This window comes from Bos javanicus, chromosome 1, assembly GCF_032452875.1.
Source record: "Bos javanicus breed banteng chromosome 1, ARS-OSU_banteng_1.0, whole genome shotgun sequence".
Taxonomy (NCBI): Eukaryota; Metazoa; Chordata; class Mammalia; order Artiodactyla; family Bovidae; genus Bos; species Bos javanicus.
This window is the reverse complement of record NC_083868.1, coordinates 138,754,173-138,773,752: the sequence shown is the minus strand read 5'-3', so window position 1 is coordinate 138,773,752 and position 19,580 is coordinate 138,754,173. Positions and strand designations below refer to the sequence as shown.

At 37.6% G+C, this 19,580-nt stretch overlaps 1 protein-coding gene across 5 annotated transcripts in view; it reads left to right on the top strand.

Moving 5' to 3' along the window:
* ATP2C1 (ATPase secretory pathway Ca2+ transporting 1) overlaps positions 1-19,580 on the top strand; it is a 154,640-nt gene that overhangs the window by 94,930 nt on the left and 40,130 nt on the right. For all 5 annotated transcript variants that reach the window (XM_061421518.1, XM_061421527.1, XM_061421554.1 and 2 more), the window contains 3 exons: positions 14,706-14,861; positions 15,911-15,979; positions 16,927-17,002. In XM_061421518.1, the coding sequence (XP_061277502.1) occupies positions 14,706-14,861; positions 15,911-15,979; positions 16,927-17,002 (301 nt within the window). The remainder of the gene's footprint in view (positions 1-14,705; positions 14,862-15,910; positions 15,980-16,926; positions 17,003-19,580) is intronic.

Below are 19,580 nucleotides of genomic sequence, written 5' to 3'. Positions count from 1 at the left end.
ACTTTTGTATCAACTTTATATATGAAACAAACTCTTCATTAAAGTGTAAGGGAAACAGAAGACTCCTCAGCCTTGGGATATTATTAATTTCTCACAATAAAGAACTTGGATTTCACTTAGGAAAAAGCAAGCCCAGGACTTCTGCTGTATAATCTTTTTCTTGTGGACGTGGACTGTGGCCAAGGTTGCCACTTCAGCATTGTCACCGTCGCAACTCGGGGGTTCCTGTCATAATTTCTTTGGTTCATATTTTAGCTCTAATTCTTACTTGGGCCTGCAGTAGCATATTGTCGGTATGTTCAGTGACCTGACTGCTATATAACTTTTTTCCGGTGTTTTTTGGCTGTGTCTTAAGTCAGTTTAGGCTGCTGTAATAAATATGATATACTTGGTGGCTTATACAACAGACAGTTATTTTGTTTGTTTCTGAACAGTGGGAAGTCCACAGTCAAGGTCTGGCAGAATTGGGTTGTTGGTGAGGGCTCTCTTTGTCTTTCAACCTTTCTGCTATATCTTCATATGGTACAAAGAGTGATCTCCATTCGTGTGACAGTGCCCCTGATCCCATTATGTGGGCCTCACCCACGTGACCTTCTCTAACCCTAATCACCTCCCAAGGCCTCATTTCCAGTTACCATCACCTCACATTGGCGTTTAGGGCTTCAACATGAATTTTAGGGGGACAGAATTCAGTCCATAGCAGGCTGAACCTATCTTTTGTAAAACCCCTTTTAAAGAAGATTAATATTGATAACTTAAAGATTTTTGTATTGTGTTTTCTTGCCTGAGTCAGTTTTCCATAGCCAAGGAAAGAGTGAATATGTGTTGGTGGCAGTAACCTTACCAGTATCGGAACCTTAGAATTGTTCATGGAGCTGGGATAGTAAAATTTAGAGGAATTGAGTTTATGGACATGTTTTCTAGTTTTTTTACCGAAGGATTTTTATTTTAATTTTTAAATAGTAGTTGAAAAGAGGCATCCTGGCCAGTTAATTGGTGGCTGCCAAAGGATTGGGCTTCCCTGGTTACTCAGATGGTAAAGAATCTGCCTGCAATGCAGGAGATTTGGGTTTGATCCCTCAGTAGAGAATATCCCCTGGAGAAGGGAATGGCTACCCACTCCAGTATTCTTACCTGGAGAATTCCATGGACAGAGGAGCCTGACAGTCTATAGTCCATAACGTCACAAAGAGTCAGACACAACTGAGCAACTAACACTTTTGAGGGATTGGTCTGATAGTGACTTTAGATAAAGCAGTCTTATAGACTGCATGTATTTGTATAGTAGTACATTTTGCCTTTTTGGAAGCATAAAATACTTTTCATAATCTTCCAGGTAAAGTCTGTATCAGTATTTGAATAAGGAATTCTTTGTAAGAGAAAACAATGTAATAGAGGAAAAGCAGGTTACTTTTGACTGTTGAAAATATTTTACCTCTTAGCTGAAAATTTCTAACTAACCCCAAAACGTTGACTGAAATACACCAAGATTTTTCTGTACTTGGAGTTCTGAAAGATCAATTCTGTTGACACTTTCTTTTGTGGCTTATGTGCCACATATCATTCTTTGAAACCGTCCTCACAATCTACACACAGGGTACAGTTGCTACTTCTTTTTTCCCAATCCCAATTTTTGATAGGATGTTTTTCTAATTGTATCAAACTTCTATTAGACAACTACCACTTATGTGGTTGAGAGCCAGAAAGCCATTTTTATGACACTAGATCAGACCTTTCAGATCTGCGCAGAAAGGATATTTCCACAAGGAGTCAAGATCGACTTGGGCCAGGCTTGGAAGTCTAAATGTAGAACCTGCCAGTTGGCATTGCGTAGAGACCCTTTTTACTTCAGGAATCCACGCAGTTTGTTATAGAACAATAGTTTGGCTCACTGAGTAGATTCTGGTGTCTTTAGGGTTGTTCCTTAGTACCCAGGGCGAGTAAAAACCAAAGACAATGAGCGTAATTGAATAAGCACAGACCTCCCTTGGCTACGGTCAGAGGTAGTCTCTGACTGAAACCTCAGTTATGCGTTATGTCCCTTTCTGTAAGGCTCACGTTCTTGGCCGCTCTTTTGTTAATAACCACTAGCAAGCAGGTTCCTCTGTGTTGGGTAACTCCATTTAGTGGAGCTATCTTTCTATGTCAGAACATCTGACTTCCTCAGTTACTAAGTAAATTCTCCATTTACTCAGTGGAAAACTTGATATTCTGACAAAACAGATTCTGCTTTGATTTGCTTTTCTTTTTCAAAAGAGAATTTTTTCTAACATTTGCTAGCATATTTAGGCAAAATGTTGTCCCTCTCGTCAGAAATCAGTCTGTGTTACGAGGTCATTTTTTTAGCCATTCAACAAATAGTTGAGTACCGTGTATAGACTGCTATTTCAGATTTCAAAGTTCGGAAATGCAAAGGACAGTTTTGTGCCCTTTCTACTGGGAGACACCAACTTGCAAGCAAAGTAATTAAAAGAATAAAATGTGACTTCTTATGTAATGAATTAACTGTGTGAGCTTTCAGGGCTGTTTTCTTTCTGTAACATAGAATGGCCCTAGGGGAGTGCATCCTAACTTTTAATATGAGCTGGACTCATCTGGGTTCTGTTTTGGCAGATCTGAGGTGGGGCATTCATAACTAGCTCTTAGTCTGTGCCAAAAGTACTGGTACATCTACCACAGGTAAAAATATATATTTTTAAAAGACAGCTTGATTGACATATATAGTTCACATACCAAACAATTAACACATTTGAAATGTACAATTCAGTAGTTTTCAGAGTTGTACGGCCGTTACCACAAAGTGTATAACATTCTCATCATTTCCAAAAGAAAACCCTTACCTTTTAGCATTCACTAGCTTTGTCTCCTTGCCCCGGAGCCTGGTAGCTACCAATCTGCTTGTTCTGTTTGAATGCTATGCTATGCTAAGTCACTTCAGTCGTGTCCAAGAATACATGTGCCTGTTATGGACATTTAATGTAAATGGAAGTATACACTGTACAGTCTTTTGTGTCTTGCCTCTTTCAGTTAACATAATGTTTTCATTATGCTGTAGCATGTATCAGTGCATCACTGCTTTTTATTGTCAAATAATAGTATTCTGTTGTATGACTGTATTATACTATTGTGAATCTATTTACATTTAAAGAATTACTGGTAGAGAAAGACTTTTTTGTGCCATTTTGCTATTTGTTTTCTATATGTGTTTTATTTTTTTGTTTCTGATTTCCTCCAGTCTCCCCTTTTTAAAATGCTTGATTCACTTAAAATTTTTCTATTTATTTAGCTGCATCAGGTCTTGGTTGCATTGCAGCGTGGGGGCGTCTCTCCAGTTGTGGCGTGTCAGCTCCAGAGCAGGTGGGCTCAGTATTTGCTGTGGGCCACTCACGAGTTGCAGTGTGTGGCCTTAGTTGCCCTGTGGCATGTGGGATCTTAGTTCCCTTACCGGGGATTGAACCCATGCCCCATGCGTTGGAAAGCAGATTCTTACCACTGGACCACCAGGAAAGTCCATGATGCATTGATTCATGTCATTCATTTGTTTATTTTACTTAATCACACAGCATTCTTTATTGTAAATTTCAAATAGAAAATTGGTTTTCATTGATTTTTGGGGGGGTCTTAATTGAAGTAAAATTTGTATATGATGTTTTTTAAGTTTCAGCTGTATATCATTATAATTTGATATCTGTATATACTACAAAATGATCACCACAAAAGGCCTAGCTACCATCCATTACCATACAGTTGACCCCTTCATCCCTTTTGCCCCCTCTCAAACCTTTCCTTCTGTTGACCACCAGTCTGTTCTCTATGAGTTTGAATTTATTTATTTTAGTGTGTGTGTGTGTGTGTTAGATTTCATATATGAGTGAAATCATATGCTATTTGTCTATCTCTGTCTTATTTCACTTAATATAATACTCTCAGAGATGATATGCATTGTTGCAAATGACAAATTTCATTTATTTTTATGGCTGAGTAGTATTCCATTGTGTGTGTATATGTATGTGTGTGATCATCTTTATTCACTTACCTATCAGTGACGCTTAATTTTGTTTCCATATCTTGGCTATTGTAAATAATGATGTAGGGAACACATATGGGTGCATATATCTTTTCAAATTAATGTCTTTTGTATTCTTTGGATAAATACCAACTATGGAATAGTTGAGTTTATATGGTAATTCTGTTCTGAATTTTTGAGAAATCTTCATACTGTTTTCCATAGTGCCTGCACCAATTTACGTTCCCAGCAATAGTGTATGAGGGTTCCTTTTTCTCCCAAATCCTTGTCAAGGCTTGTTATTTCTTGTCCTTTTGATAATAGGCATTCTTATAGGTGTGAGGTGATATCTCATTGAGGTTTTGATTTGTATTTCCCTAACAATTATTGAAAAAGCTGGCCTGAAACTCAGCATTAAAAAAACTAAAATCATGGCATCCAGTCTCATCAATGCATGGCAAATAGAAGGGGAAAAAGTGGAAACAGTGACAGATTTTATTTCCTTGGGCTCCAAAATCACTGCAGACAGTGACTACAGCCATAAAATTAAAAGATGCTTGCTCCTTGAAAGGAAAGCTATGACAAACCTAGACAGCTTATTAAAAAGCAGATAACTCACTTTGCTGATGAAGGTCCATATAGTCAAAGCTGTGATTTTTTTTTTTAGTAGTTATGTATGGATATGAGAGTTGGACCATAAAGAAGGCTGAGCACTGAAGAATTGATGCCTTTGAACTATGGTGCTGGAGAAAACTCTTGAGAGTCCCCTGGATTGCAGGGAAATCAAACCAATCAGTCCTAAAGGAAATCAGCCCTTAATATTCATTGGAAGGACTGAAGCTGAATCTCTGATACTTTGGCCACCTGATGCGAAGAGTTGACTTATTGGAAAATACCCTGATACTGGGAAGGATTGAAGGCAAACAGAGAAGGGGTTGCCAGAGGATGAGATGGTCAGATAGCATCACTGACTCTATGGCCATGAGTTTGAGCAAACTCTGGGAGAGGGAAGGACAAGGAAGCCTGGTGTGCTGCAGTTCATGGAGTTGCAAAGAGTCAGACTGGACTTAGCGACTGAACAATAGCAGCAGTTAGTGATGATGATCTTTTCATGTGCCTATTGGCCATCAGTATGTCTTCTTTGGGAGACTGTGTATTCAGATCCTTTGTTCATTTATTTTTTATTTTTGTTGTTATTAGTTTTACTGAAATCTTTATTTTTTCACATGGCTTTAAAGTATTTTATAAATTCTTTCATTTTATCTGGAAGGACTCAGTATTTCTTGTTGACATTTCTATTAGTGATGAATTGTCTTAGCTATTTAAAAAATAGGAATGTGTTAATTTTTCATTTTTGAAAGATAATTTTGCTGGATATATAATTGTTTGATTTTTTTCCCCCTCAGTGCTTAAATATGTCATTCTACTGGTCCTAGCCTCCATGGTTTCTGATAAGAGATGGGATGTTAATGTTATTGAGAGTTCATTGTACATGTTGAATTGCTTTGTTGTTGCTGTTTTCAAGATTCTGTCTATGTCTTTCAGCAGTTTGGTTATAATATCTCTCAGTATAGATGTCTTTGAATTTATCCTGTTTGTTGTGTATTTGTCTTCTTGGACGTGTAAATTCCTGTCTTTCATTCCATTTAGGAAGTTTTCATCTAATATTTCTTCAGATATTCTTTCTGCCCATTTCTAGGTTCCTTCCCCACCGCACGCCCCCCCCCCCCCCCACCTTCTTTTGGGACTCTTAAAATGCTGAAATTGGTACGTTTGATATTGTTCCACAGATACTTATGCTCTGATCATTTTCCTTCATTTTCTTTTTTTCTCTCTGCCTTTCAGACTGGTTAATTTCAATTGTCCTGTCTTCAGATTTGCTCATCCCCCCCTCCCCGCGACCCCCACCACCTTTTTCAGATCTGCTGCTGAGCCCCTCTAGTGAAATTTTCATTTATTATACTTTTCAGCATCAGGATTTCTTATTTTGACCACACCACACTGCTTGTGGGATCTTAGTTCCCTGACCAGGGATCAAACCCAGGCCCCTGGCAGTGGAAGTGCAAAGTCCTAACCATCAGATCACCAGGGAATTCCTAGATTTTTTTTTTTTTTTTACAGTTTTAAAATTTCTTTCTCTATTGATATTCTCTTTTTGTTCATTAATTGCTTTTCTGATTTATTTTAATTCTTTATCCATGGTTTCCTTTTTGAGCACATTTAAGACAGTTGACTTAAGGTTTTTCTAGTAAGTCCAATGTCTGGCCTGCCTCAGGGATAGTTTCTGTTAGTTTAGTATTTCCTGTGAAAGGGCCATACTTTGCTATTTCTTTGTACTTATAATTATTTGTTGAAAAGTAGGTATTTGGGGTATTATGACGTCGTAACTCTGTACATCAGATTTGCTCCTTAGGGTTTGTTTTTGGTTGTTGAGGGCTGCAGCAGTCCACTTTGTTTAGTGACTTTTCCAAATTGTTTTTTACAAAGACAAGATTCCTTGTTGTTTGTGGCCCTGAAGTTTCTGTTTTATTATCTTCAGAGTCACCCTTATCCATCTGAAGCCAAAAAACCGGGAGTCGGGGAGGGGGTGCCACTCTCCTGCTCTTTGCAGCTTTTCTCTGAGTTGGGGCACTTTTTCATCACTGAGCTCGGCTGCCTGCCACTCTACCTTCACACACCTTCACCTTCTTCTTGTGCCAGACTCAGATCTGTAGGGTCCTCTCAGGTCTTTTCTGGACTTGCTTCTGAGTCTGGACATTACACTTTGTCTTCCCTGGTATACGTGGTGGCCCTTCCAAGCCTTTATTTCTTCAAAGAACTTCTACCTTACTCTCTTCCTTTTCAGTCTTTGGGTGTGTCTGCTATTTTGCCGTGTTCTGTCCTTTGCCTGCTAGCACGTATGTTTAGTTCAGTTCAGTTCAGTTCAGTCACTCAGTCGTGTCTGACTCTTTGCGACCCCATGAATCGCAGCACGCCAGGCCTCCCTGTCTGTCACCAACTCCCGGAGTTCACTCAGACTCACGTCCATCGAGTCAGTGATGCCATTCAGCCATCTCATCCTCTGTCATCCCCTTCTCCTCCTGCCCCCAATCCCTCCCAGCATCAGGGTCTTTTCCAGTGAGTCAGCTCTTCACATGAGGTGGCCAAAGTACTGGAGTTTCAGCTTTAGCATCATTCCTTCCAAAGAAATCCCAGGGCTGATCTCCTTCAGAATGGACTGGTTGGATCTCCTTGCAGTCCAAGGGACTCTCAAGAGTCTTCTCCAACACCACAGTTCAAAAACATCAGTTCTTCGGTGCTCGGCCTTCTTCACAGTCCAAGTCTCACATCCATACATGACCACAGGAAAAACCATAGCCTTGACTAGATGGACCTTTGTTGGCAAAGTAATGTCTCTGCTTTTGAATATGCTATCTAGGTTGGTCATAACTTTCCTTCCAAGGATTAAGCGTCTTTTAATTTCATGGCTGAAATCACCATCTGCAGTGATTTTGGAGCCCCACAAAATAAAGTCTGACACTGTTTCCACTATTTCTCCATCTATTTCCCATGAAGTGATGGGACCAGATGCCATGATCTTCTTTTTCTGAATGTTGAGTTTTAAGCCAACTTTCTCACTCTCCTCTTTCACCTTCATCAAGAGGCTTTTTAGTTCCTCTTCACTTTCTGCCATAAGGCTGGTGTCATCTGCATATCTGAGGTTATTGATATTTCTCCCGACAATCTTGATTCTAGCTTGTGCTTCTTCCAGCCCAGCGTTTCTCATGATGTACTTGCATATAAGTTAAATAAGCAGGGTGACAATATACAGCCTTGACGTACTCCGCACTGGTCATAGCAAACACCCTTTTCCAACAACACAAGAGAAGACTCTACACATGGACATCACCAGATGGGCAACACTGAAATCAGGTTGATTATATTCTTTGCAGCCAAAGATGGAGAAGCTCTATACAGTCAACAAAAACAAGACCAGGAGCTGACTGTGGCTCAGATCATGAACTTATGTATGTTTAATCTTTGGGCAAATACCGGGAAAGCCACTCTAGCTGGAGTTAGGATGTGAAATAAAGGTCAGCCTCGGTACCAGTCCTTCAGGGAACTGCCAGACAGGTCAGAACACACAACTTACAGTATTTTAGGAATAGGGTCCAGGAAAGAAGCTTCCATCCTCATTGCTGTTGCTGCTTCTCTTGGGAATGGGGACAAGCAGATAGAAAAATAAAAATGCCTTTCCCTAACTGATTTGTTTTTTATTCCAGAGTTCATTCTGTCCATTTTTGCCACCTTATGATTGTTTTAGTGGAGGGACTGGACTGATTGTTTGAGTGTCCTGCTCTACTGTTTTCTATGATGTTATTCATGAATTATAAGTATTTATATTGAATTCCATGTGTTTTTTTGGCAGGTGTTTTGATAAATTGAAATAAGCATGTTGCCCTTCCTTATTGTGATTTGTCACTGAAACTTTGCTTTTAAATTTCTGAATTATTAAACTTACATGCACACTTGTTAAAAAGAGCAGTTTACAAACTTAGGGATTTTAAACTAGCTGTCAAAAGAAATTAAGTTAAAATGTTGGAAAAGGTATATGGTTTATTTGTGGAATGTGGAAACATGCATATTCACTAAAAGCTGTTTGATGTTATCATGTGTGTTTGAGTTTGGAAAAGATGTGTTTTTCTTTAATAGTATTATCATACAACTGAGAAGACAGGTCCATACTTAGAGCAATAAGAGTGTTGGTTCTCTAAGACTTATTATTTAAACTGAAGCTCTGCTTAGTGTTTTGTTGTCTTCTTTTTATAGTTCAGTTGTTAAATAGCATAATGAGCTGAAGAATGCTATTCATTTTAAAATGCTGAAGAGAAAGAGTTTCTTTTTTCCTCATTCAGTTCAGTTCAGTTGCTCAGTCTTGTCCAACTCTGTGATCTCTCACTAAGTCACTAGAATTTAATTATATGGGTAGGTTAGAAGTGAGACTTAGTGTCCTTGTTTGGGCTTTCCTTGTAGCTCAGTCGGTAAAGAATCTGCCTTCAGTGCAGGAGACCTGGGTTCGATCCCTGGGTTGGGAAGATGCCCTGGAGAAGGAAATGGCAACCCACTCCAGTATCCTTGCCTGGAAAATCATGTAGACAGAGGAGCCTGGTGGACTGCAGTCCATGGGGTCGCAGAGTTGGGCACGACTGAGCCACTAACGTTAACACTAACTAACTTTAAGATTCTCATTGTACGTTGGTGGGAAAGGACTGTTGTAAAAATAGGTTCCCTTTTAAAATTTTATTCTTTTTAATCTTAGTGAAATATCCTATAAATCATTGTTAACTGAATTTAAATTATTAGCAACTTGATCAAGTTGAATCTGTACTCTTAAGTCAAAGTTTGCAAGCATTTACCATAGGATCAAATTCATTTCTTGTAACACTGGGGTGGGTGGACTTTGATTAATAAGCTAGAGCTCCTGAAGAATTTTTAATTATATTTCCTTCATTTGAATAAACAGTAAGAGGAATCTTAATTTTTGACAGCATAAGTAAGAAATTTTATCATGATCAGGCAGTTGCAGATGAAACATTTTGAAAAATACATTTCTGAGGAAAGAAACCCATTTCCAGTTGCTTTTAATTCTGGACTCGAGGTGATTAATCTAGCAGCATACAGGACACCAAGATGTTCTTTAGTTTAAGAACTTATTTGTGGCTAGCAGTTGTACTGTATTAGCGAATTTTTTTTTAAGCAGTCACTTTTTGCTTTCCAGGAAATCTTAGCGATTTTAGTTAGTATTTACCTTCTTTCTCCCTAATGTTTTATAGGAATAATCTTGATATTTTTATCAAACATTTTAATTCTGTAGATGTTAAATATTCAGATTATGGATTATGTATGCACCTTGATTCTTTTTTACAGTCTGCCTTTTGAACTGTGTTGGGTCTTATTTATATCTCCACCATAGTGCCTGAGGAAGCATAATCAGTTTCCCTTTTAACAACTCTTTTGAAGGTTTTATGTTTGGAGCTGGCTATTTCTTTGATTTCATTTTATCTTAACTTTCTCTCATGAATGCATTGGATAAATGACTCTGATATGTTTGTTTTCAGATGAATTAAATTGTGACTTTGTTAAACTGTAATAATTAGGCTTTCCTGCCTTATTAAGTATTACCCTTCTTAGAAATGATTGCCTTCCCCTCATGCTTTCAAAACTGCTTTCTGTGAAAAGCAGTTGAGAGACTTATTGGTGACTCATAATCACCATTAAGAAAAAGTACCTTGTCCTTTTTCTTGTTCAGCAGACAGTTGAGAGTTATGCTATATTGTATGATTTAGACAAATTTCATTGATAATGTATTGTTAATATTTTTAAGTTTTACAAATTTATAATTATATAAGGAAAAAGATAAGGGCCCAAAGCTCCCTTCTCTTCCACATTAGTTTGTATACTAAGACAGGGCTGTTGTATAAAAAATTACATGGCCTCTTTTCTGTAGAAAAATCTGATTTGAATTAAGATTCTTACTCTCTTAAATGATTATAGCACTGCTAAGGCTGACACAGAAGAGCTGGGTCCCTGACATAGTCAGTAAAGCCATACTTCCTGCCTCTTTAAAAATACAAATCATTTTTATACTCCTTGTCCCTACAGACACCCACCTAATGTTGGTACTTATTCTTGTTTAAGATTTACATTTAACGTAAAAAGTCTTCAGTGGAAAAACGTAAATTTCACTTTTCTCACAGAGAAAGGAGTTCTTTCTATAACTTGTATACAAGTTTCTGTTTCTTATTAAGTATTAAGTTTTTCTGATTAAAAGCTCAGAAAATTACAAGCATTAATGATTTTAGTAACAAGTATTAATGAGGAGCTTGCTAAACAAAGAAAACTTTTTCTTTTGATTTGGGATTTAGAAAAATCATTAATTTGTCAATGTTTAGGTTTCATCTCCACAGCTTACTAGCTGTATGATGTTGGAGGAGGCCTTAATCCTTCAACAAGTCTGAAAAATAGGGATACTACTACATTGGACTTCCCTGGTGGCTCAGACGGTAAAGTGTCTGTCTGTGATGCGGGAGACCCAGGTTTGATCCCTGGGTTGGAAAGATCCGTTGGAGAAGGAAATGGCCATCCACTCCAGTACTATTGCCTGGAAAATCCCATGGACAGAGGAGCCTGGTAGGCTACAGTCCATGGGTTGCAAAGAGTTGGACATGACTGAGCGACTTCACGTTCACGTTCACTACATTGGAAGGACTGATGCTGAAGCTGAAACTCCGATACTTTGGCTACCTGATGCAAAGAACCAGCCCATTGGAAAAGACCCTGATGCTGGGAAAGATTGAAGGCAGGAGGAGAAGGGGATGACAGAGGATGAGATGGTTGGATGGCATCACTGACACGATGGACATGAGTTTGAGTAGGCTCTGGGACTTGGTGACGGACAGGGAAGCCTGGTGTGCTACAGTCCATGGGGTCGCAAAGAGTTGGATGCGACTGCGCAACTGAACTGAACTACTAGGGCTTGCCTCATTGGAGTTGCTAGTATCTAAGTAACTGTTTGTGGTTTACTTGGTATAAGTATGTTGCTTGGTGCCTACCAGAGAGTGAGCAACAAAGTGTCAGCTGACTATTTTTAGTGTTAGTATCATCTTTGAAGAAAAAGACCTAACTTTTTTCTTAGTGTCTTAGTCACTCAGTTGTGTCTGACTCTGACCGCATGGACCTTAACCTGCCAGGCTCCTTTGTCCATGGGATTCTTCAACCAAGAATGCTGGAGTGGGCTGCTATGCCATCCTCCAGGAGATCTTCCCTACCTGGGGATTGAACTCAACGTCTCTTACTTCTCTTGCATTGGCAGGCGGGTTCTTTACCTTTAGTGCCACCTGGGCAGCCCTACTTTTTTCTTTCTTATTAATAAAGCATGAAAAATCAGACAATCCTAAGATTAATTTGGGAAGAAAAGTCAAATGTGTTCTTTTAATTTAAAAAATAGAAATGAAAAGTCCATTACCTTTTAGCATGGCAGGTGTTTTTTTTATTTGTAGTTGAGGTGAAGTAATGAACCCAAATTTGGGGCTTCCCTGTTGGCTCAGATGGTAAAGAATACGCCTCCAACTCAAGAGACCTGAGTTTGATCCCTGGGTCAGGAAGATCCCCTGGAGAAGGGAATTAGGACTCTGCAAAAGGCTCATCTGCTTTGAGAGCTTTTCTCTACCTAAAGTGTCACTCTGCATTTTTACCATGTTATTTTCCCCCACTATCTGGCATTATATTATATACACTTGTTTATTTTTTCAAATCATTTTCCCATTAGATTAAAAGCTGAAGACAGGACCTTTGTTTTGTTTACTGCTGATTCCCATTGGATGTGATATAGTACAGGGGGTGGGACATTATAAGCATTAGTAAACAACTTTTTAAATGAATAAGTCAAAGTTTTATTATGTAGATGGGGGGAAAGAATCCATGAACTCAATTTTTAATAATTATTTTCCATGAGATTTTTTTAAGGTATTTATGCTCATAACAAAATGACTCATTTAAAAGGATGAGATTTATTCCCCTTCCCCACCCTCTGAGAAAAGAAAAACACAGGATTTAAATTTAGAATGGACTTCCCAGGGGACTCAGTGGTAAAGAATCTGTGTGCCAGTGCAGGAGTTGAAAGAGACATAGGTTTGATCCCTGGATTGGGAAGATCCCCTGGAGTAGGAAATAACAACTGGGAAAATTTCATGGACAGAGGAGCCTGGCAGACTATAGTCCATAGGATCACAGACAGTTGGACACGATTGAGCACACAAATTTAGAGGACTTTGTACATAGTATGAATTTTGTCAATCAGGAGGCCTGATTCAGAACACCAGCTCAGTTGATAATAGCAGTGAGACTGCACAATCATCTAATTGCTCTGAATTCATTTTCTTATCTTGTTTTTTTTCTTGGATCTGACTCAGTATCTGGTACATAGTTAAGGTGGTCGGTAAACGTTGGTTGGGTGAATGAATGAGTAAAATCATGAACCAGGTTGTAGTTTTCTGGAGATTGTCCTACTGATCGTTGAACAAGAGCTTCATCAGAGATGTTTGCTGCTACTGTTGCTGCTAAGTCGCTTCAGTCGTGTCTGACTCTGTGTGACCTCATATACGGCAGCCCACCAGGCTCCTCCATCCCTGGGATTCTCCAGGCAAGAATACTGGAGTGGGTTGCCATTTCCCTTCTCCATCAGAGATGTTTGGGAAACACTGTTCTATTGATTCTCAAGCTTGAGCTTGCATCAGAATTATGTGGGGGGTGTATAAAGGCAGTCTGTTAGGTTCACTCTCCCAACTGTCTGTGGTAGGGCAGTAAATGCCTTAATAAGCTCTGAGGTGTTAGAGGTGTTGCTGGTTCTGCTAAGGTCACTCTTCCACAATCCCTGCTATATCTATATTCCTTTTGAGGTGATTGACACTGATGCATTGCAAGTTTTGAGAAACAGTACCATAAGGGAAGCTGTTTACCTCTTAATACAGTGTTTCTAAAACTTACTTAACCATAGTACTCCTCCCTTGTGTGTATGTGTAAATATGTGTGTGTTGGTTTAATCAATGATCATCTGTCTATAACATTATACACAATGCCTATTAACATCCTTAGAATTATTGTTCTGTGGGCCATACTCATAAACAGAGCCAGGTCACATCTGCAGTATTTTCTACATATAAAATGATGTTTGTTTTTTTCATGCTTGGGTAGGTGAATTCTTAATTGTGTTAGAAGTGCAGCCCTCAGTATTGAATCCTGTTGCAGAGTTGGATGATGATATGATATTCATGATCTGTTTGGAAACACTTATGTGCATTTTTGATTCTTGCTGACATAAATTTAAAATAAATGTTAGGGATATATAGCAAGAATTCATGAATATTAAACCCAAATTGTGAAAACATTTATTTATTTTTAGTTATAGTTATATTTCTTTTTAGTTATATTTAGTTATATTTCTCTTCTGTTACAGTTGGTTTAAACCTGCCAAATCCATTTTCAGGATAGGGCAAAATTAGGAAATAATTTTAGAAAACTCCTGAGGGTTGAGTCTTCTCTAGATCAGATCAGATCAGTCGCTCAGTTGTGTCCGACTCTTTGCGACCCCATGAATCGCAGCACGCCAGGCCTCCCTGTCCATCACCAACTTCTGGAGTTCACTCAGACTCACGTCCGTCGAGTCAGTGATGCCATCCAGCCATCTCATCCTCTGTCGTCCCCTTCTCCTCCTGCCCCCAATCCCTCCCAGCATCAGAGTCTTTTCCAATGAGTCCACTCTTTGCATGAGGTGGCCAAAGTACTGGAGTTTCAGCTTTAGCATCATTCCTTCCAAAGAAATCCCAGGGCTGATCTCCTTCAGAATGGACTGGTTGGATCTCCTTGCAGTCCAAGTCTAGATAGAGATTGTTTTAGCTAGTGTCTCCTTATCCCTACTTGTATTTTGAAGTTCAGGCTAATTTTGTCTCATGGGTCTGTCAACCTTGCAAGTCAAAATTTTTTTGACTTAGCTTCATTTTTAAATATGATTGTTGAGTAATGGATATGGTAAAAGTTTTGGGTAATTTGTAATGGGGAGGATATTTGCAGAAGAAATGGTGATTACAGACTCCTTAGATTTTAATTTTAGCAGAAGGAGTTTTCAGACTTGAACTGACTAGAGTGCTTTATGTTCCCCAAGGCTGTGGATCTTTCTGTTGATGAGTCCAGCTTGACAGGAGAGACAACACCTTGTTCTAAGGTGACAGCTCCTCAGCCGGCTGCTACTAATGGAGATCTTGCATCAAGAAGTAACATTGCCTTCATGGGAACACTGGTCAGATGTGGCAAAGCAAAGGTAAATTTCCATTCTTGTTTTGAAGATAACAGTTCCTTCATTTTCAACCATTTTCTCAGTTCTTTTTTTGGCTAATTTTACGTGGATCTTTAAAAAATATACGAGGAAGAAACAGCAGAATTGAACATAGTCCTTGACAGCTCTTTGTGCAACTAAGGGTAAGCTGTGTCCCTGAGATAAAATACAACCATAGTTCTTCCATTTACCAGGCAATTTTTTTTTTTTTTTAGATAGAAACAGTGGCTTATGGATATGTTCACCATTGGTTGAATAAAATTTCAATTTAGTTGATATGGTACTAGCTATAATATTCTGACTGTGTATCATTCAGCTACTGATTTCAAATATTTTATTTACTGGATTCTGTGTTGTGCTGTGCTTAGTCGCTCAGTTGTGTCTGACTCTTTGTGACCCCACAGACTATAGCCCGCCAGGCTCCTCTATCAATGGGGATTCTCCAGGCAGAAATACTGGAGTTAGTTGCCATGCCCTCCTCCAGGGGATCTTCCCAACTCAGGGATTGAACCCAGACCTGTTGTACTGCAGGCAGTTATTCTTTACAATCTGAGCCACCAGGGAAGCCCAAGAATACTGGAGTGGGTAGTCTATCCCTCCTCCAGGGAATCTTCCCAACCCAGGAATCTAACTGGGGTCTCTTGCGTTAAAGGCAGATTTTTTTACCAGCTGAGCTACCAGGGAAGCCCTTACTGGATTCTAATATTACACAAATATAAAAGGCTTTATTCACTAGTATTTGTTGGGGAAACATTAAATGTTTGAGTAATAAGAAAGGTTCAAATTTCAGAAATATTAATATAGACCAGAAAATGGGCCTCAGAACTGAGTCATTGATAAGTTTAATGAGGTGTTTGTTTTTAGGGATCCATGGTAACCTTGGAAGTAAATTTCCAAAGGCAATCCTGGGTATATTATGTCAGACATGTTGACTTATGGGTAGCTTTGGAGAAAAGAAATGAAGGGGTTTTGTTTTCATTTGAGAAAGGTGATTCCATCTGAATGTAAATACGATTTCTTGTTTTTTCCTTTAGGGTATTGTCATTGGAACAGGAGAAAATTCTGAATTCGGAGAAGTTTTTAAAATGATGCAAGCAGAAGAAGTGAGTATTTAGTTTATGTTTTGGTTTCAAATCTGAAATATTCTCCGTTTTAAGTAGGGGAAAACAGAACATTGGAGGATTATTTTATTACTTTCAAAAGTAGTATTTTATTCAAAATATCAGTTGTCTGTGCTTAAAAGCATAATTGGAAGGCTTGTAATTGGAAGGGCTTGAATTAATATTGTTAATACTCTGAAACATTCTGATATTTATTCATTGTTTACAGGAGAAAAAGATTTATGGCCAGTTATTTATAAGGCTAATTATTTTTACCAATTACCTTTATCATATGAATTTTAAAGATTAGTTTAAAATCTTTATATTCTAAAGCACAACTAAATAGTATAGTTGTGCTTTAGAATATATCTTCTGCCAAAATTCCCAGCTTGACATAATTGCAGGTATCTGGAGAAAAAAATGATTGCAAAGTGAAATAAATAACTTGTACGATATCCTTGTTTAAGGTTATTGAAAATCAGTTCTTTCATTTAAAATATCTCCTTATATATAAAAAAGAAAGTGCATTCTACAGTATCATTTTCTCAGGTAACCTTCTGAGATTCCCGGATGTGATGCAGTGTGTAAAATCATCTCAACCTTGGCAGTAGAGGGATTGCCAGAGACCAGGGACCCAGCAGGATAAAAAGATCGGTTACAAGCATGTTTGTGGATCTAGAAAGGAAAAAGTAGAAAAGTGAGGAGCAGCTGATGATATTAAAATCCTGGGGAAGCTGCTAGGGAGAATAGATTTTCTCCAAAGAGGCACAGAGAGCACAGACCTTTTCAAATAAACAGGTTTTTAAAAGTCTAGGCCTCTAGGCCTCCCACTTTCCTCGCTGAAGGAGTCGTGCATGTCATGAGTGTGTGAAGCACTTAGAGGCCCTGGCACATAGTAAAGCTGACTAAATTTAGGTAATTGTGGTGACACTCTTCTCCAATTTGTCAAGGCACCAAAAACCCCTCTGCAGAAGAGCATGGACCTCTTAGGAAAACAACTTTCCTTTTACTCCTTTGGTATAATAGGTAAGAGAAGAGTGAGTATGTATATCTCATAATATTTACTTAGGTTTTCTTTTTTGAGTGGGAAGTGGGAGTTAGGTACATACTTAAAAAATCCATTAATTCATTCATGTGTTAAGCTACTATTACTTTTTTTAAACTGTTAAACTAATCCCTAGCCATTGTCCTTTTCTACAAAGATAGAAATCTGTAATTCCTATAATCAAAGAACCTTTCTATAAACATTTTAATATGTCTTTCTAGTCTTCAATAAAATATGATAGTATTGTGTTACGACTGCTTTTCTTTTTTGTTTCGTGCATCCCATCATAAACATCTTGTCATTAAATAGATGCTCACCTTAAACAAATTTAAAGATTGTGTAGTATTATGAGTGTATGTATACACGTGTAAAAAGTCAGCACTCTTTTTAGATGTTTGTGTAGGTCTTTAAAACTTTTAAAAATTGTATAAGTGATTGTTCAGTGCAGATATCTTGTTATAAACTGCTCTTATTTCCTTAGGATAAATTCCTGAAAGTGATATTATTGGGTCAAAGAGTGGTGGTTTTGTAATTTTTGGCATGTTTTTAAAGGCTTTTCTTTGCTGTTGCCAAATAATACCCTACCTCAACAAAAAAAGTGTCTCTCTTCCAGCACTGTTGCCGACTTTTTTGTTTATTTCAAAATTTATTATTTGAGAAACTGAGCACTTTGTCATATATATCTTACAACTTTTTTATTTTATTCTATTTTATGAACTGCCAGTCTGTTTCTTTTGTGGCTTAAGCCTTAGATTGGTCACACCTCTTTGTATAATTAGGATATAATCCTTTTGTTGTTTAAGTTAGAAATACATTTTTTTTTCTTGATTTTTAAGTTGCTTTTGAGGGCTGTATAATAAACTTGGTAGGGAGGGGAGAGATGTGTGTAATGAAACACTCTCTTGCCTGAGATTCTGATCACACCCTCCTACTGATAATCTCTGCAGTTAGGTTTCTGTGTTCCATTCATAAAGGCTTTTCCAACCCCCTGTGGGAAAATGTTTATGTTTATTTAAACATCACTCTTAATTTTTGACACTTAATTTTACTATTTTATTTAGAATTTATTTTAGTATAAGATTTAGGGTAGAGTTAGTACTCTTTTACTAAAAATTTATTTATCCTGGTACCAGAAGTTCTATATTCCATTCTTTATTCATGGAGTTGAAATGACATCTTTATTATAGCATTAAACACATCAATTTTGGAATCTTTTTCTTTAATTCTTCCACGATGTTATTTTAATTTTTCTTGCTAACTTTAAAAATAATGCAATTTTAGCTGTACAGTTGCAATAAAATAATTCTTTAAGTATTAATTCTGTTGATCCATTTTTCATTATTGTAAGCAAAGTAAAAAGTGGGAAGGTTGTTTTGTTCATTTGTTTAAATGGTGTGTCTCATAGCTCCCTTCATTTGGTTCTGCTGTTTATTTTTTAGAATTTATAGTCAGTTTGATAAATTGAAAGGAAGTTTAGCCAATTAAACCTTTCCAGTTTATGTAACACTTTACCATGAAACCACCTCAAATTTTTTGAAAAAAATTTTTCAGCTTTTTGATTCCATGGTTCTAATATAATGCATTGGACATATATTTTCTTGTTAGTATGAAATAGGAGAAGGGTCAAGATCAAAATCAAGGGTCAGCAGACTTTTTGGTAAAGGGACAGATTGTAAATATTTTAGCCTTTGGTTCATACTTTCAGTGATGGAAATACTCAGCTCTTTTGTCAGCACAAAAGCAACCACAACACAAATGGATATGGCTGTGTTCCAAAAAATTATTTACAAAAACACATAGGAGGGGCACAGATTGTAGTTTGTTTGACCCTGGTGTAATTCATCAGACATAATTCCTTTTATCAGGGTAGTATTTGGGATGGGATCTGAGAAGATCACAATCTGGATCATTATTTTTGTAATTGCAGAAAGATGAAGGAAATCTTGTTTTAAATGTACATGTTGATCTAGAATACAAAGTTACTTTGTTTTATTAAGACTCTGATGCTGTGTTTTTCCTCACAAAACCAGTGGTACATCCCTTCCCCTCACTTTCTTTTTCAAAGATAAAGATTGAAAAATAGAGTAAAGAATCAGTTGTTTCGTATATGTTAATTGCTTTTTAACTTTCAAATACTGCAAAGTTAATAATTTTTAAATGTTAATTGCTGTTTTAGCTGTCTTACATCATCCCTGGGCTGAGTCCTAAATACTTCTTGGTTTGCAGTACAAATTTAATGTGTAGTATCTGGGTATTGAGTTATGAGAAGTAAAGTTCTAGGGTTTATTTTTTGCAAACCTCACAGTTAATAGAAAACCTACATGTATGCGCTGCCTTCTTTTTTTCCCCCATTGTACAAAAATACTGGTAATGTTCTCTTATATTGGGAACTTTCAGATATTATTACTTTAAAGGATGGGTGGCAGCAAAAGGTAAAACTGTAGGTGTGTGCATGCATACACAGCTTTAACCTTAATATTAATTTAATCTTCCCTCCTTAATGGAGTTTTATAAAATCTTGCAACTGTGATCTGATAAACTTTCCCTTTTATATCAAGG